Here is a 17,761-nt window from a genome sequence, read left to right on the forward strand (position 1 = left end):
TGTTTTTTGGAAGATGTCCGACGTTTTAGAGATCCCAGCTCCCATGTTGAGTATTATATCTGTCTGTTTGGGATTTCTAGGTAGCGACACTTATTATTCTTAACCGTGTTTGGTTTTTTGTTTTCACCGCTGGTTGTTTCCTTTCGGGGGATCGCCGCGGCCATTGTGTGTCATTTCCTCATGATCTCTTTGTTTATCGGGTTTGCATTTAGTTCCTCATACTATTTGTGAGTCCTTGTATATGTTTTGGACATCTATTTCATATTTTGACATGATCACTCTTTAGCCTTATTAAACTTATGTACAATAACTACTAATCATGGTCTTCATATGAAGTTGTCTTTTATGAAGAAGATTAGACTGTTGAGCCTTTTTTTGATAGTCTGATTTCCTCACTGGACTATTTGTTCCTGTTGGAGTCCTTGGGCTTATAGCATCTTGCTTTTCCAACTAGGGTTGTAGCTTAGCTTTTAATAGTAATAATAATACAGGAAATTACTTTAACATCTGTAAATTCCTTTAGCTGAAAGTAGGAATGAATGATTTTAAGTTCTTTGGCGGCATCCTGACATAAGAAAGTAGGAATGATCGCGCCTGTAGATATATCTCGGTATAAAAAAAAAAGAGTTTTCTCATACAGTACATGCCAAATCTTACACGCAATCGAATATATTATCCAATTTAAAAACAAATACTTAAGATATAAAATTGGATGTCAACCCCCATCTAAACTTTAATTATGGAAGGGAAGTAGTTTTAATAGACCTATATAAATTTACGGAAGAGGAGATATTGGTCATGTGTTCATTAACAGTGTGGAATGTGCATAAGGTTGCTGGGATATCAGTGATTATCCTTAATTTCTAGGATGCTGATATACCTTTCTACATTGTGATTGAAAATGAAAGAATTAAAGTTCTTCTTTCTAAGCAGAAGCCACTACTGTACAATGTTTCAGTTGTTTCAAATGTGGATACCCTTCTAAAGTCTGCAATAATGAAAAACTGTGTTGCACTTTTTCCGAACATTACCCTGGAGAGTGTACACTTGAGGCCAAGCGCTTAAACTGTAATTTGAATCATAAATCTACTGACAGGAGTTGGCCTCAATATAAGTTAGAAGAGGCTGCCCTCAATAAATCCAGTATTGAACCTATAAGAGTGGGGCATGCTAAGAGACTATTAAATGAATAAATAAGCTATGCCAAGGCACTGAAACCAGGAGGAAAATTGCTGCAGGAGACATCTAGCCCACCTATTACTGCCAGTAGTTCACAAAAGAGAAATGCGACATCTGGTAATATGCTGCATGATGGGGCAAGAATATCGCCTCCTAAGGGTTTGCCCACCTCTGTTAAACGTTTGTCCCCCTTTACAAAAGAAAATACTAACCACTCTCAGGCTCTATCTTTACCTGATTTGATGGAGGTTTCACTCAAAACAGAGTTATCTGGTGCACCTGTAGTGAGGAAGATGACGAAACCTGATAAATCACCACCTCTTAATTAGCAGAGAGACCTCCATCTTTCTCACCCCCTTCCATTAACAACACCAAAGTTATGACATCAAATAAATATGATGTCTTGTCTGTTGATATTTCAGATCAACAAAAAACAAAAACTTAAATCAATTAAAAATTCAAGTTGAGGTCCACCATCCCCTTCAGCAATTATGCCAAAAGAACATGAAAAAGGCCAATGTAAAACCTTATTTATCAAGACCCTCTTTTAAGAAGCCTACAGGAAATAATGTTAAACCAAAAACTGCCAATGGGAAGACCTCATCTAAGATATCTTCTAGAAAAGAAACCATAGATTTTCCTCCATTTTGCAATGGAATTGACAGGGTCTTAGGGCCAAATATGAAGAACTTAAGTGCTTAATTCATGAACATTCCCCCATAATTGTATGTCTACAGGAGAGCAATCTTGATAATAATACTCCATGTCCTTGTGAAATATTAGCTCTAGGACACTATATGATGACCGAGTAGGAAGCCATGGTGGATGTCTTATATACGTTCTTCATTCATTCATTCATTTTAGATTGCCTTGCCGTATGCAAGACATGGGCGTTTGCGTTGGCAGCCCATAATACGTTCGTCTTGATGTTCCCCAAATATCTTCGTCTATTTGTACACCTCTGGAGGCAGTGGTTGTACAGATTGATATAGGAAGAAAATATACAATTTGCTCTCTGTACTTACCTTCAAATGATAACATTTTGTATGATAATTTAGTAGAGGTGATTCTACAACACTCCGGCGTCAATGACCTTAGATGTCAGGATGCCTGAAAACTTTAAATCAATCAATCTACAACACTCTCAACCTTTTCTTTTACTTGGAGATATTAATGGTAGACATCCTTTATGGAGTGATATTTCAGCAAACACGAGGAGCAATATTATGTCATCAATTAGGGAAAATGAGGATATGGGACTCCTTAATACAGGAGAGCCCACACACTCTCATGTCCAGACAGGTACCCCGTCATGCATTGATCTTTCATTGGATAACAAGGTCTACACTAGTTGCGCATGTGCTCTCATCCATACACTGCTGGGGCTCACCAAGCAGGTAGAACATAGTTCTACACAGCAGTTGCTACTATAGAAGTCTTCAGATTATTGGCTCCTGCCGCCTTCCACTTGGATTTGGAACAGAACTCAAGAAATATAATCTTCCGGCATTATTTTTCCCCCAACTTCTCTCCACGAGTTGGGGAGCTTGTCGGATCACTTACATGGTTTCGGGTTCCGATTCCTTGTAATTCTCGCTCCTTCACGCCTGCATAGGTCAACAGTCTCGTAAGATGTAACCGCTCGGGATTATTCCTTTTCATCCCCAATTGCTCTAGGGGATTGAATCAGCTTACGTTTACAGATTATAGCAAACAGATTCGAGGAATCTTTTTGTAAGCAACTTTTGTAAGCAACTTCTCAACCTTGGGATTCTCCTCTGGTAAGGTTATATACGGTTAACCCACAGCTTGACCTTGGTCATGTTCGTCAGCGCTTTGACGACGACGCTCTCCCTCAACCTGAGTTCACTCAGCCAGCGGTAGGAATGCAAAGTCCGAAGCATCAGCCTGATGTTTTCTTAGGGGTAACTCCTTTCTTGTCCTCGAGTTAGGTTTACTCCGTAGTGGCTGTGATCCCCTCCTATGAGTTCTAAGTTCTCTTCTCTTATTCATCCACCCTATCTCGTCCTGTCAACAGGACTCCTTCAGTCCCTTTAGCAAATCCTATTGATGGATCGTACATAACCCCTCGGCAAACTCCCGCGCGAGTACTGTATTGGGGATCGATGGACATGGAACTCCTGCTCTTGAACAGGTCATCCAAGTGCAACAAAGAGCTTCCTATAGCAATAGCTCACAAAAACACGAGTTGGTAGCGAACGCCACCAAGTGACCTTGGTCAACTACAGGGTCAGAGAATCTGAGGTTTGAGGGCGGGTGTCTATAATCTACACGAATCCGGACAATCTTTATGGACTAAGGTGTTATGTCATCATTGCACGACTACATTTTTTATCAAAGAATCTCCGAGCTTCTACAGTCAATTTCCTCTTTAAGGAAGTATCTAAAAATCATACAGGCAATACCAGTTCAACGTGCAGTGCTTCGGTCTTTTGACAGCACTTCAGGTTTTCACAAGAATTTTTACCCTAGTGTCAAGCTGGGCCTACAGGATCAGCATCTGTCTCCTAAGACTCTGGGACTACTGGCTGATCCTAGCAGATTCTTTGGCTTCCCTTCTTCAACACTGAGACAAACTTCTCAAATTTTGCTGTGATCTGAGGAGTTTGGTAAAGCTTGAGAAGTAATCCTTGCTTCCTTATCGGAGACTGGTATACCTAGGCATGATCAGTAACGCCACCTGTAGAAAGTCTTCCATCAGACGATGGGGTCCAGAGGCGGAAGAAAGTGGCAAGTCTCTTCCTTCAACAAGACGCGCTCCCAGCCAGCAGTGGTTATGTTTCATAGGTCGCCGATTGACTCTTAAGTCTGTCTAGTCCACAACAGACTCCTACAAATCCAATCTCGTCAGTGGTGGTTCAGCACAAGAGCTCTCCCAGATACACGGGTCTGTATGGGACCAGAGCGGAAAACAGACCTGAGATGGTTCTTGTCAGACAAGATTCTCTGCCGAGGGGTCAACCTCCTCGTCCCTCCCCCGGAATTAATGGGGTTGGGGTTGGCCCCACATGCTGTACCACACGTCCTCCAGGCTCTGGTCACAGTTCAAGAGGTACCAGCACATAAATCTCTTAGAGACAAGGGCAGTCTTCCTAGCCCTACGGCAGTTCCATCAGTTCCTGGCGCATCACTCGGTGGTGTTGGTGAGCGCCAACACCACAGTAGTGGCTTACGTAGACAATCAAGGCGGTGCCTTTTTGCAGCTACTTTGCCATCTAGCAAGGGTATGCTAAGATGAGCGGAAGACAACTCGGTGACCCTATCAGCTCGCTTCATTCTGGACAAAAGGAATGTGCTCCCGGATATCTGAGCAGAACAACTTGGATAGTGGCCTCCGAGTTGTCTTTGAATCATCCAGTGGCCAACAAAGTCCTGACTTTGTGGGGTTCCCCGACAGTGGACCTATTCGCAACATCCCTGAACAACAGGCTCCTGCTCTTACTGTTCACCAGTCTTGGATTCCCAGGCCCTAAGGCAGGAAGCATTCCAGCAATGGTGGGGTAACATCGACGTGTACACCTTTCCCGTTCTGCCTGATAAGAAGGGTGCTCAACAAGGTAAGATCATCTGCAGACCTAGCAATGACCCCCATAGTTTTGCTATGGCATCATGCAGAAGGGTTCCCAGACCTTCTTCAATCCCAAGAGAACTCCCCCCACAACTTGACCTCCTCAGCCACCACACATGAACATCTTCCACAAAGTCGTAGGACCCCTACATTTTCACACAAGGAGACTATCCAGCATCCTCTTACACAGATTTTTTTTGCAACAAGTTGAAAATAGGATGTTCCGGATATCTCCGGAAATCTTCATCTGCCGTTTACCAGGCTAAGTAGACTGCCTTGTGTGGTGGGTGTTGTGGATGGAGTATCTCTCTCTTTGATGTCACTCTCCAGCATAGCAGAGTTCCTTGAATACCTTCAGGAGGAGATACTCCTCTCGACGGTGAAAGACTTCTGCTCGAGCTTGAGCCTCGCCTTTAGGCTGAGAAGAGTTAACGTTTCCTCTTCGTTGGTATTGTCTCTCCTTATACGGAGTTTTGAGCTTATCTGTCCTCAGTTGGAAGTTAGACCTCTTCCAGAGAATGTGGTTCGCATCCTTTGATCCCCAAAGAGTGCCCCTACGATCCATGACGCCAAGCATTAGATCTTCACCTAACATTGAAGATGGTTTTCTTGCTCGCATTGGCTTAAGCTAAGAGACTTTCTTATGATATCTTCCTTTCTAGGTGATGGGGAGAGGTAATGCTTGGCTTTATCCCTGAGCTTATTGCCAAGAGGCAATCCAAGAATAGCGGATCCTAAATTTGGGCCTTTTTGGTTTGAGTGTCTTCGTAATGTAACTGATGATCCAGATCAACTGCTGCTTTGTCCAGGGAGGAGTTGAAGATTCTACCTCAAGAGAACCAGAGGAGCTCCCCACGAGTGTCAGCAGAGACGTTCTCCATTGGCCTTGTGCTGGCTACACAACAAATGGTTTAAACACCTCGGGCTCCTTCATGGACAAGTAGCAGATGGTGGAGGGCAGAGTTACTTAGGATTTAAGTCTGGTATGAATGATGTGAATGGCTGGCTCTTTTTTTCTTTCATATACTCCTTTTTTAGGGAACAGCACCTAAGGTACTCCGCAAGCTGGCCTCCTCTATCTGCAGTTAAAACAGTTTCCCTTGTGTAACCTGGTAGAGATACATACTTGTTACATCCCTATACCCCCTGATGTGATATGGTTGGGAAACATCTATGGTTGATTCAAAGATTCCTATATTTCTCTAAGAATTCTTACCTAGATTAGTCACACTGCTAGTATCACACCATAACAGATTGCGCAGGTCTCTAACCGTACTTCCCATGCAATTTAGCGAGGTGTCAGGGTTTCTCCCTGTTACGTGCCGAGCACGTACGGGAAAACCCAGGGTCGGAAACCAGCCAGTTGGTTCAGACTTCCACCCACCTAAAGGGTGAGTCTTCCCTAAAAGATATTTAAGGTTCGTATTCTGGTGTAGGAACAAATGACAAATGCGGAAGTAATTTGTATTTTTCCTGACCATACAAACCTGTAGGTCTTTATACAAATTGGCTCGCCATCATCTATCCCTCAGTAAGTCCTGCTTGCAAGCGATGATAGAATACATGTGTGAGCGGGGTAGACACCCCCCCCCCCCCCCCTAACTAGCGGTGAAGTAGTCACATCTTGCTAAGTCCTACGGCTGGTTTCAGCTTTGCCGAAAGTATACAGTATTCCCTAATAAAGAACTACAGGTTTATGTGGTTAGGAAAAATACAAGTTTCTTCTAAATTTATCAATTTAATAATGTCCATAATCCTTTAGTTACCGTTATTTTGTAGGAGAATGTCACTACATTTTTCTAAATTTCAAATTTTGTCTAAATATCTCAAAAATTGACAAAGAAAACAGAAAGGGTATTATAAAAATGCATACAATTTGTAAACCTTTAATGTAACAACATCACAGCATTCAACATTTCATATATCATTATATTTTTGCATGTACTATATACACAGTATATATATACACACTCAGACACACAAGGTTCAGAAACTAAAATGTGTTGACGGAAAAAATAAACCTTTTATTTTTACTTATTAAATGACCTAGATGGCAGAACAACTAAGTGTTGAATATTTGTAGAAACTAGCCAAGTAATGACTAGTAATGGGGGAAATATCTCCCATGATCAGTTTATCTGTTGATTTCCACTGCTGAACTCTCACATTCTTAAGCCCTGTCCACACAATCGAGCATGCCAGGCGAGAAAACAGTGATACCAGGCCACAATAGTTAGTGAAAATGAGGGTTGATGACGTCAGAAGCGGGAAAACTAAAGGCAGGGATCTGGCAACACTGTATGATGCCAGATCCCTGTCTGGTTTTCCCGCTTCTGACGTCATTACCCTTCATTCTTACTAACTATTGTGGTCTGGTATCACTGTTTGCCCGTCGGCCATGCATGATTGTGTGGACAGGGCTTTAGGTACTCTACTTTCCATTATAATCTGCACTACAAATTTTGTCTATTGTTCTATTGTCTCCTTTATTCTGAAAGAAATTGTCTACGATCTTGGAGTGAAGTGTATTGTAGATGAAATTTCTAGTATTTGAGATTTTCAATTGACAAATCTGTTACCTTCACTATAGCCACAATGTTTCTTTCCATTCAAGAGTTCACCAGCAGTTAATTTGGCTGTGGTCTTTAGATACTTTGAGCGATTGGGTTCAATTACTTGAAAGCAGATGAGAGTTTGGAAGGAAAAGGAAAAGAGAAAAGAGGAAGACATGACTTGAGACAAGGACGATGACAGTGGTTTAAGTTCTAGATTGGTTATCCAGTTTACAGATGTGATATAAAGTAGATCTAAATGGAGAGACAAGGGATAGCCATCAGGATCATTGGGTCTAGTCATTGAATCCCTGTAGGAGCTTTGGATGTATTAAACATGAAAGTGACTCCGCATAAGTTACAAGACAATGCAAATAACAGTTTTCATGAAGCAAACAGAATTCCTCCAAAATTTAAACAATTTAATTTGTAGGAGCTATTTGAGGTAGAGACATTCCAGTATCCTTGGGCATGAAGGATGCGTACCTCCACGTATTAAGGTTGGTGATAATGACATTTATAGTACTTAAGCAGTTCAGCACACTCCCCTTACTAATAACTTTTTCATGACTATAAGTGGGTATTCAGCTCTTAGTTGTTCTAAGCATCAAGGTCAAAGTAAAAACATAGGCTTGTATTTATGGAATATGATTACTGTACTTTTGTTTTCCAATTTGCTTTATCAATTTAAGTGTTATCAACTTTTATTGTGTTGAGCTAAAACAACAAGTCTCACTACTTAATGTCAGTTTTGAATGAAATAAGCTTCTAAACATACATATGAAAAAGCAAGAGATGTATTTGACTAAATCAATAAATATAAAGTACTTTGACAGAATAGGTACTATGCTTGTATGCTAAACATAAATTACACAGTGAATTATGAATTCTATTGTAGACTGCATATCCACATATGCCTAAAACATGCCAGTACAGTAAATGAAAACAGCCGTTCTATCTACAGAATCATTAATAAGATGGATAATTTAACAGAAATGTTACAATACCTATCTATAAATTGAGACCAAATACATAATCATAACATCTTATCTACAATTTTTTTACACTGCATACACTTATTTACTTCAGCATACAGTATATACTGAATTAATGCTATATAATTTACCCAGGAAATGTAACACATTCATGATTCATCTACCATCAGTAAATGAGTAAAATATCCCAAGAGTTGCAGTACATCTCGTTTTCAATTTTGAGCAATTCCCGATTAATACAAAAATGAGCGACAACCAATTAACCCTTTTACCCCCAGGCTATTTGGAAATTTCCAACCCTTAACCCCTATGGGGTTATTTTTTTTCAAGCACATTTTGCAGTATATTTTTTTAAATTGCTCTAACAGCCTTAATTTTTAACATAGAGAGGTCAGGTTGGTCTCATTCTCTTGGAAAATGCCTGAAGTTTCTCAAAAAATTATTAAAAATATGCAAAAAAAAATTTTAAATAGCATTTTTTTTGCAAGGTACGTACCAGTACGTCCATGGGGGTACAGGGATGAGTTTTGTGAAACGTACCAGTTCGTCCTTTGGGGGTAAAAGGGTTAACATGTAGCTCTGAAAACATTTAAGAGGTTGTTTCCTGCAGGAATGTGTTCATATTCACTGTGAATGTACATTTGAGATCCCAGCGCTGTCAGTGCATCTCATGAGATACACTGTAGGCATTACATGGGTTTTTACAATGTTCCTTCAGGCCCTAGCTGCACAGCTATATATCCTCCTTCACCTCCTTTATCCTCCTTTACCAGCTGAACTCGGTTGAGTCCCTTGTCAGGCTGGGAGGAACGTAGAGAGTTGAGGTCCCCTTTTTTTGTTTTTGTTTCATTTGTTGATGTCAGCTACCCCCCAAAATTGGGGGAAGTGCTGTGGTATATGTATGTACCTACCTCTATTCTAGCTTCCTCTCTTCCATCTTAATGGGCAACCTCTTGAAATTTACTTCTAAGTGTAACTGGAGGTCTTCCTACAGTTGTACTTCGAGTGCTGAATGGTTTCATGGCCCCCCACCTAAATTTCATAAATTCAATTCAACACTTTTCACCTGGTGTGTGTGTGCCATTGCAATTTTAGTAGACGTGAATTATGGAATATTTTATGAAGAATTTGGATAAAATTTTCCTTTTCTGTCAATTATTATGGCATGCTGGTCTGACAAATCCTATTTTACCACCTCACCTTCAACAAATCCAAATTATTGATGAATTTCATTGTTGAGTATCTACAGTTAATGAGCACTTTTATGAAATTTATAAATTTATTGTACGATATCTTAGTGTGAATTGTACCAGTGTAATTAAATCGTATTATGCTTTTAAACTATTTATAATATTCTTATATAATTTATATATGACGGTGGTGAAAGACCTCACATTTCAGGGCCTGGCCTTTGGCTTACTTGAGAATTTGAATGGGATTTTACTTTGATGTTTAATGACACTTTATTCCTTTTTAAAGTATTCAAAATAATTTGTTTTTTGCTTAATGCTACAGGGAGAAAATTTGATACAGTATCTTGTTTTAGTCGGAAGGTTTTTACTTATTTTTCAAAAGAATACATATGTATGCACAGTAATCAATGAAAACAATGATAAATTCCAAATAAGTTCTCTCACAACTGTAGTCAAGTTGTTAAGATGTCAACTTTTCTTACGTTGTAGGTTACACGTAGTCATACAAGACCATTATGGTAGATTGAAGTGTAAATGAAATGGGTACAGTAATTAAGCAAACTGTAAAATCAATATGTTTGGTTAAGGGACTCCGTATATACTTTACATTACAGTATATATAACTAACTACTGTAAGAAAATACCTGTGTATGTTTATGTGCTGAAAGAAATTGAAAACATTAGCTTCCCTACTTTATTCCATATTTTCATCTATTTTTCTTATTTTGTAATGGTTAATTTCATGTTGTTACAGTATGACTGTAAGAGACCATAATGCATGTCTTTTACTGATCTAGAGGAAGATTTTTCGTGAGTAGCTGCTCGTTTGTACTAACTAAACGGAGTTAAAAAGACGCCCGTTTAGTTATAAAGAACTATTTTCAATGGATGTGTTCATGTAGATCTAGTTCATTTGGTTAAAATAAATAAATGTTTTGTTATAAATAATGCAAGTCATTATAGTGTACTCTATATGTCATTCATGAAAATTATTCTTTTCCTGTAGGTGATGTTAAACATAGAAATATTAGACTGAATATTTCAAAATTATTCTTCTCCAATAGATGTTAGATAGAAATATTAGACTATTATTGATGTGGAAGTTAAGCTAATCATGTGTTGTGTAAAGAAAGAGAAAATGAAGTGAAGGGAAGTTTTCAATATTACTGTCAGGGTTTTTAATGTATTCGAGTTTTCTTAAAAATGTCGCCGCTTTACATCGTGCACCAAGCGTCTCATTTTCATATAGGCAGGTAATTCATAATAAGTTTAAAGTTTCTTAAAGTAAGTCCGGAAATAAAACTGGTCACCATAAATATACCGTACTTGTTTTTTTTATATGGTTTTGCATAAACTACCTGAATCTTGCGTTTCCTACATACCGTTATCTATGGCTTTCTATAATGTAATAAAAAAGGATTTAATCCTTACATGAACTTTCCTCTAAAGGTAAGGATTCATTAGTTTAACTTCAAGCGCTTAGAAGAAAAAAAATATATATTTGAAGCAGGTCCCTTTAATTGATCACAGATTTACAAAAACTGTGATGTTTCATCTTTTTTCTGTAAGAAATACCATTAAGAAAAATAGTGCATCTTTGAAGCTTGTGGATCTTGCTATAAAAAGAATGCATTGAGTAGGGTCTGGGTCATGCCTAGACCCCAAGTACAAACTTGGGGGAGATGAGTGGGAGTTATTTGGTATAACATTGTCATGGCTCACTGAGTTTATATCGAGAAAGTCTTTTCTCCTACAGTACCTTCAACATACAGTATTTAGAATATTGAAGTTACTTTCTATCTCTATACCATACAACGAAAAATGTCTACTTTACGCTAACATTGTTCATCAAAATATCATAATTTTTCGATTCTAACTCTCAGGAGATATCACTGCGATTGTATTAAAATTGTCATATCGGTATTTTGAGGTGTTTTGATAATGACAATATGGTTGACAAGCTTTTGTGTAAAATAATTGTAATTTTATCATCACCATATGTGCACCACACCACTAACTTTCACAAAAACTGTTAATTTTATGAAGATCCCCTAATGTTAGACACTTGTTATAAACTCTAGCAATAATTTGTTGCTGGTTTGGAATCTGTAAATTCACCTGAAATATGAATTTATGGATCAGTTTAACTGTCTATTATTCACAAAAGGTATTTAGAAGTGGTACACAGAGACAACACACACACACACAACCTTGGAATAGAGACTGATTTTTGGAAGTAGTATCAGTGAAAGACAAAACACATCATCTTGGAAAAGTTATGTACTCACTGCAGTACTGTACATCTAAATGACTTTGTTGTAAGCCGATCCACAGCTTACAATAGGATGACTATGCCGATGACTGATGCTGGTTTAAAACCAAGCACCCCAGCATAATACTGTACAGATTGCCAAACGGCACAACGTGATTCTCTCTAACCAGATAATGACTAAAAACTTAAATTACATAGGAAACAAACATATCCAGCATATCACCATCATGGCTATGAATGTATGGAGGTTAGAACAGTTTATCGAGAATGAAGCGCTGTAAGTTGGGCAGTATGGGCACTGGTAAGATCCACACACTTCACAAATGTCCAACAATGACAGTGGTGTAGCATTGATCATAATCATCTCAAAGTGTTCTGAAACAGACATAAAAGAAGTTAAAAACTGAATAAAAATAAAATTATTTTGCATTCAAATGGTATTCATATTGCTTCTCTTGAAGCTTGCTTATATCAGTGTTTAATCTTCTTCACTCAAGTGGTTAACTACTGCACTGTAATTGTTCAGTGGTTACTTTCAACATGGTAAGGGTAGAATAGACTTTAGCTACAAGAATCCTAATACATCAGGGAAGTTCAAAAATTAGGGGAGGAGGAGTTTATGAGAGTATTCAGAAGTGTGTATTTCTCTTTATGAGAGTATTCAGAAGTGTATTTCTCTTAATATGCTCATTATATATTTCACACAGCTCTTAATATGCTCATTATATATTTCACACAGCATAGGTTACCTGGAGCAAAAAGTTCCAGCACTTGTGCAGACCGAACACGAGTGAGATTTGCTGTGGGGTACCATCGCTGGGTTTCATAGCTGAAGCACTGTCTATGAGATGGAATCTACAGAAAAACAAAGAAAATTTGAGATAATTGTCTTTGTTATGATTGGATGATGATAGCAATTAATTATTAATCTGTAGCAATTCAGTTATACAGTACATATTTTTTTTTTTTTCATTACAGTTCAGTTCAAGCATGGAAAAAGCTCTACTAGATATATGCTGACATGTAAGAATAAATTGTGTAACATGTAAATTGTCAATATCAATTACTACTTGAATTTACTGATACTTTTAATAACCACTCTATTAAATTCTCTTTTTAATATCCATATCTATACAGAAGTACAATGTAAACCTTTTTTAATGTATAGCAATACAAAGATGCAATGTAAGCCTATTAGTTTAATTCAAAGATCTGTATTAAGGCAAACTACAAACTAAATGTTGAATACTGTATATATAAACTTACATATTCAAATTGCCAGAAGACACGAGTCTCCGTTGTGTGAACATTCCGTAACTGAGGGAAGCTTTTATTTCTGACATTGATGACTGTCTTCTCGGCCAATGGCTGGTAGAATATATACCCAGTTGGGTTTTCAACCTCTACCATTGCAGCGTGACTTGTGTTCCCATCATCAGTTGCAATCCACCTGGTATTGCATGGTATAATTTTAGCGACGAATGAAGGATATATTGCATATAAATTTATACAGCAGTGTAACTTCATACTACAGTATATAATTACATTTAAAATTAGTAAATTTTAAATGAAAACCAATATTAATTTTCAATCTTTTTAATCCACCTCACTATACTATATGACTTCTACTGGAAAAACTTTAATGATATTAATGTGTAAATTTAAAATAGTTTTATTAATTTCAAGTCATGTGAAAAAAATACAGGCTCTCATATTCTTCCTATGTTGTACTTACTTGGCACAAACAGTTGTCGTTATGAGTGATTTATTCCTGAACTGATGATATTCCTCTGTTACGCTGAGATCAAAATACTTTTTGTGTGGTTGTTCAATAAACCTAAGGACATCCACGCCATACGATACATCTAGTTGTACGACTGCTTGGCCCGAACCTTTTGCCACAAGGTTTACATGTCCCCAGACATTTTCCAACTGCAAGAGATTAAATAGGTCCTGGGATCTTTAAAAAATTATTAATTTGAAAATAATTTGTATTTTTCTTAGCCATACAAACCTGAAGCTCTGTACGTAGGAGTATTTATTTAGGTGAGGCTGAAACTAGCTGTTAAAGCTTTTGCAAGATATAACTATTCTCCACTATAGTCCATTTCTTTTAGCGATGCATATTTGCACCGACTCGCGGTGGTGCCCTTTTAGCTCGGAAAAGTTTCCTGATCGCTGATTGGTTAGAATTATCTTGTCCAACCAATCAGCGATCCGGAAACTTTTCCCAGCTAAAAGAGCACCGCTGCGAGTCGGTGCAAATATGACTCGCTAAAAGAAATGGACTATAGTTAGCTGGGGGGGGGGTGTAGCAAGGTAGGCTAACCCCCACTAGCACTAGAAACTTACCATCACTTTGCAATTGTGGCAGGACTCCTCGGGGGTAGGTGATGGCGGGACTAGTATGAAAGAGCTCCAGGTTTGTATAGCCAAGAAAAATACAAATTCCAAATTTGTTATTTGGTTTAGCACAACATACAAACCTTCTGCTCTTTATGTAGGAGACTTGCTTCCAGGTGGGTGGAAGTCCTAAAACCAACTGGCTGGCAAACTGTCCTGCGGTGGCCCTCTGTGCTTCACATGAGCTATTTAGAGGGCACCTTGACACCTTGTTATCCTTAAAGGACGACGACCTGGTCAATTGTTGCTAGATGTAGAATTTAGCAATGTGACTTGCTCAGGAAAGCATAAAATTGGAGCCACGCTCCTCACTTAACCTAGATATTGCCTGACTCCACCTCACATGGAGGAACTCCACCTCACATGGAGGAACTCCACCTCAAATGGAGGACAGGGACATAACAAATATATATATACATATACTGTATAGGTTGCACAAAGGGCATGGTACCCACCTGCAGTTAGACGAGGTCAGCTTAAAATAGGAAGTGGCCAGTCACTTGTACATTCAAACTAGCCTTACTCGCATGTAACATCTGCCCTCGACCAACTGCTACTTGTCCTACATGAGAGTCGAGGTGCTTTAGACCATGTCTTGCACAGCCACACCACAGAGTCTAATGAGAGTGTCTTAAGTTCCGGAGGGTTATGTCTTGCAGGTTATGGGGGGTTGAATGTGTTTTGACATTTCCACACGCCCGCTTGGAAAACCTGGGGAGAAATTTTTAGGGAATGCTGGGGAAATACTTATACCCCTGCCATCGTGCCAGGGGGGCGTCGATCAGAAGATGAAAGGTCAGATGGAATGGCTCTCTCGATCACCTGTCTGATCCACGAAGGAATCAAGTTCTTTTTTATCTTCCTTATGGTTCTCTCTGTACTAAGGAAGAGCCTGCTGATCTAAGGACGGGCTCTTGCCATTCTTTCTAAGTATTTTTTTTATTGCCCTCACAGGGCAGAATAACAGTTAATCAGGATCATTTGTTAAAGACTGTCGACTCAATACAGAAGAGCCCTAACCTAGAATCTGCTACAGCTGGAGTGTCACTTGGCCCCATCCCTTTGAATGGGTGACGTCGTAGGAGAGGCCACGTAGCTCGCCGACTCTCTTGGCAGAGGCCAGGTACTAGAAGGAAGGCTGTCTTCAGAGTAAGTCTCGGTCCAAAGCTTGACGAAGAGGCTTGAAAGGGGCTCCTTTCAGAGAATGTAAGACCTTGACAATGTTCCAAGGAGGCAATCTCACTTCTGACTGAGGGCAGGTGCGCTTAAAGTTCCTTATGAGGAGAGACAATTCCATCAAGGAGGAAATTTTAACTCTGTTTAGCTTGAAGATGAGGCTTAAGGCCGAGCGACAGCATTTCACCGCCGCTACCGAATAGTTTTTCCTCTCTGAAATACAATAAGAACTCCACTATTGATGGTCTGGAGGCACTGGGTGGACTATACAAAGTCCACAACACCAACCCTAAAAGACGACCACTTCGCATGGTACAGACGGCTCCCAGAAGTATCCAGCCATGTGCCTTTCAACTGGCTTAAAAAAAAACTCTCTTTCCATGTCCATCCATATACCAAAGGCACTTCCCCCAATTTTGGGGGGTAGCCGACATCAACAAGAACAAAACAAAAAAGGGGACCTCTACTCTCTATGTTCCTCCAGCCTAACCAGGGACTCAGCCGAGTTCAGCTGGTACTGCTAGGGGGCCACAGCCCAACCTCCCACATTTCCACCACAGATGAAGCTTCATACTGCTGAGTCCCCTACTGCTGCTACCTCCGCGGTCATCTAAGGCACCGGAGGAAGCAGCAGGGCCTACCGGAACTGCGTCACAATCGCTCGCCATTCATTCCTATTTCTAGCACGCTCTCTTGCCTCTCTTACATCTATCCTCCTATCACCCAGAGCTTTCTTCACACCATCCATCCACCCAAACCTTGGCCTTCCTCTTGTACTTCTCCCATCAACTCTTGCATTCATCACCTTCTTTAGCAGACAGCCATTCTCCATTCTCTCAACATGGCCAAACCACCTCAACACATTCACCACTCTAGCCGCTAACTCATTTCTCACACCCGTTCTCACCCTCACCACCTCGTTCCTGACCCTATCTACTCGAGATACACCAGTCATACTCCTCAGACACTTCATCTCAAACACATTCAATTTCTGTCTCTCCATCACTTTCATTCCCCACAACTCCGATCCATACATCACAGTTGGTACAATCACTTTCTCATATAGAACTCTCTTTACATTCATGCCCAACCCTCTATTTTTTACTACTCCCTTAACTGCCCCCAACACTTTGCAACCTTCATTCACTCTCTGACGTACATCTGCTTCCACTCCACCATTTGCTGCAACAACAGACCCCAAGTACTTAAACTGATCCACCTCCTCAAGTAACGCTCCATTCAACATGACATTCAACCTTGCACCACCTTCCCTTCTCGTACATCTCATAACCTTACTCTTACCCACATTAACTCTCAACTTCCTTCTCTCACACACCCTTCCAAATTCTGTCACTAGTCGGTCAAGCTTCTCTTCTGTGTCTGCTACCAGTACAGTATCATCCGCAAACAACAACTGATTTACCTCCCATTCATGATCATTCTCGTCTACCAGTTTTAATCCTCGTCCAAGCACTCGAGCATTCACCTCTCTCACCACTCCATCAACATACAAGTTAAACAACCACGGCGACATCACACATCCCTGTCTCAGCCCCACTCTCACCGGAAACCAATCGCTCACTTCATTTCCTATTCTAACACATGCTTTACTACCTTTGTAGAAACTTTTCACTGCTTGCAACAACCTTCCACCAACTCCATATAACCTCATCACATTCCACATTGCTTCCCTATCAACTCTATCATATGCTTTCTCCAGATCCATAAACGCAACATACACCTCCTTACCTTTTGCTAAATATTTCTCGCATATCTGCCTAACTGTAAAAATCTGATTCATACAACCCCTACCTCTTCTAAAACCCCCCTGTACTTCCCAGATTGCATTCTCTGTTTTATCCTTAATCCTATTAATCAGTACTCTACCATACACTTTTCCAACTACACTCAACAAACTAATACCTCTTGAATTACAACACTCATGCACATCTCCCTTACCCTTATATAGTGGTACAATACATGCACAGACCCAATCTACTGGTACCATTGACAACACAAAACACACATTAAACAATCTCACCAACCATTCAATTACAGTCACACCCCCTTCCTTCAACATCTCAGCTTTCACACCATCCATACCAGATGCTTTTCCTACTCTCGTTTCATCTAGTGCTCTCCTCACTTCCTCTATTGTAATCTCTCTCTCATTCTCATCTCCCATCACTGGCACCTCAACACCTGGAACAGCAATTATCAATGCCTCCCTATCATCCTCAACATTCAGCAAACTTTCAAAATATTCCGCCCACCTTTTCCTTGCCTCCTCTCCTTTTAACAACCTTCCATTTCCATATTTCACTGTCTCTTCAATTCTTTCCATGTAGTTGCTGGATAATCTCCATGTGTGAAGTGGTAGCGATAATCTTCACGTGTGGTTG

At 39.7% G+C, this 17,761-nt stretch overlaps 1 protein-coding gene across 1 annotated transcript in view; it reads right to left on the reverse strand.

Annotated features, from left to right (window-relative positions):
- Positions 1-11,773: 11,773 nt before the first annotated feature.
- Positions 11,774-17,761, reverse strand: part of LOC137656341 (CD109 antigen-like) — a 184,986-nt gene continuing 178,998 nt past the window's right edge. The window contains exons 32-35 of the mRNA XM_068390512.1: positions 13,516-13,712; positions 13,047-13,230; positions 12,530-12,635; positions 11,774-12,155 (exon numbers count right to left, since the gene is read on the reverse strand). Of these exons, the coding sequence (XP_068246613.1) occupies positions 11,971-12,155; positions 12,530-12,635; positions 13,047-13,230; positions 13,516-13,712 (672 nt within the window). The 3' untranslated portion in view covers positions 11,774-11,970. The remainder of the gene's footprint in view (positions 12,156-12,529; positions 12,636-13,046; positions 13,231-13,515; positions 13,713-17,761) is intronic.

The sequence above is a fragment of the Palaemon carinicauda genome, chromosome 17 (assembly GCF_036898095.1).
Source record: "Palaemon carinicauda isolate YSFRI2023 chromosome 17, ASM3689809v2, whole genome shotgun sequence".
Taxonomy (NCBI): domain Eukaryota; kingdom Metazoa; phylum Arthropoda; class Malacostraca; order Decapoda; family Palaemonidae; genus Palaemon; species Palaemon carinicauda.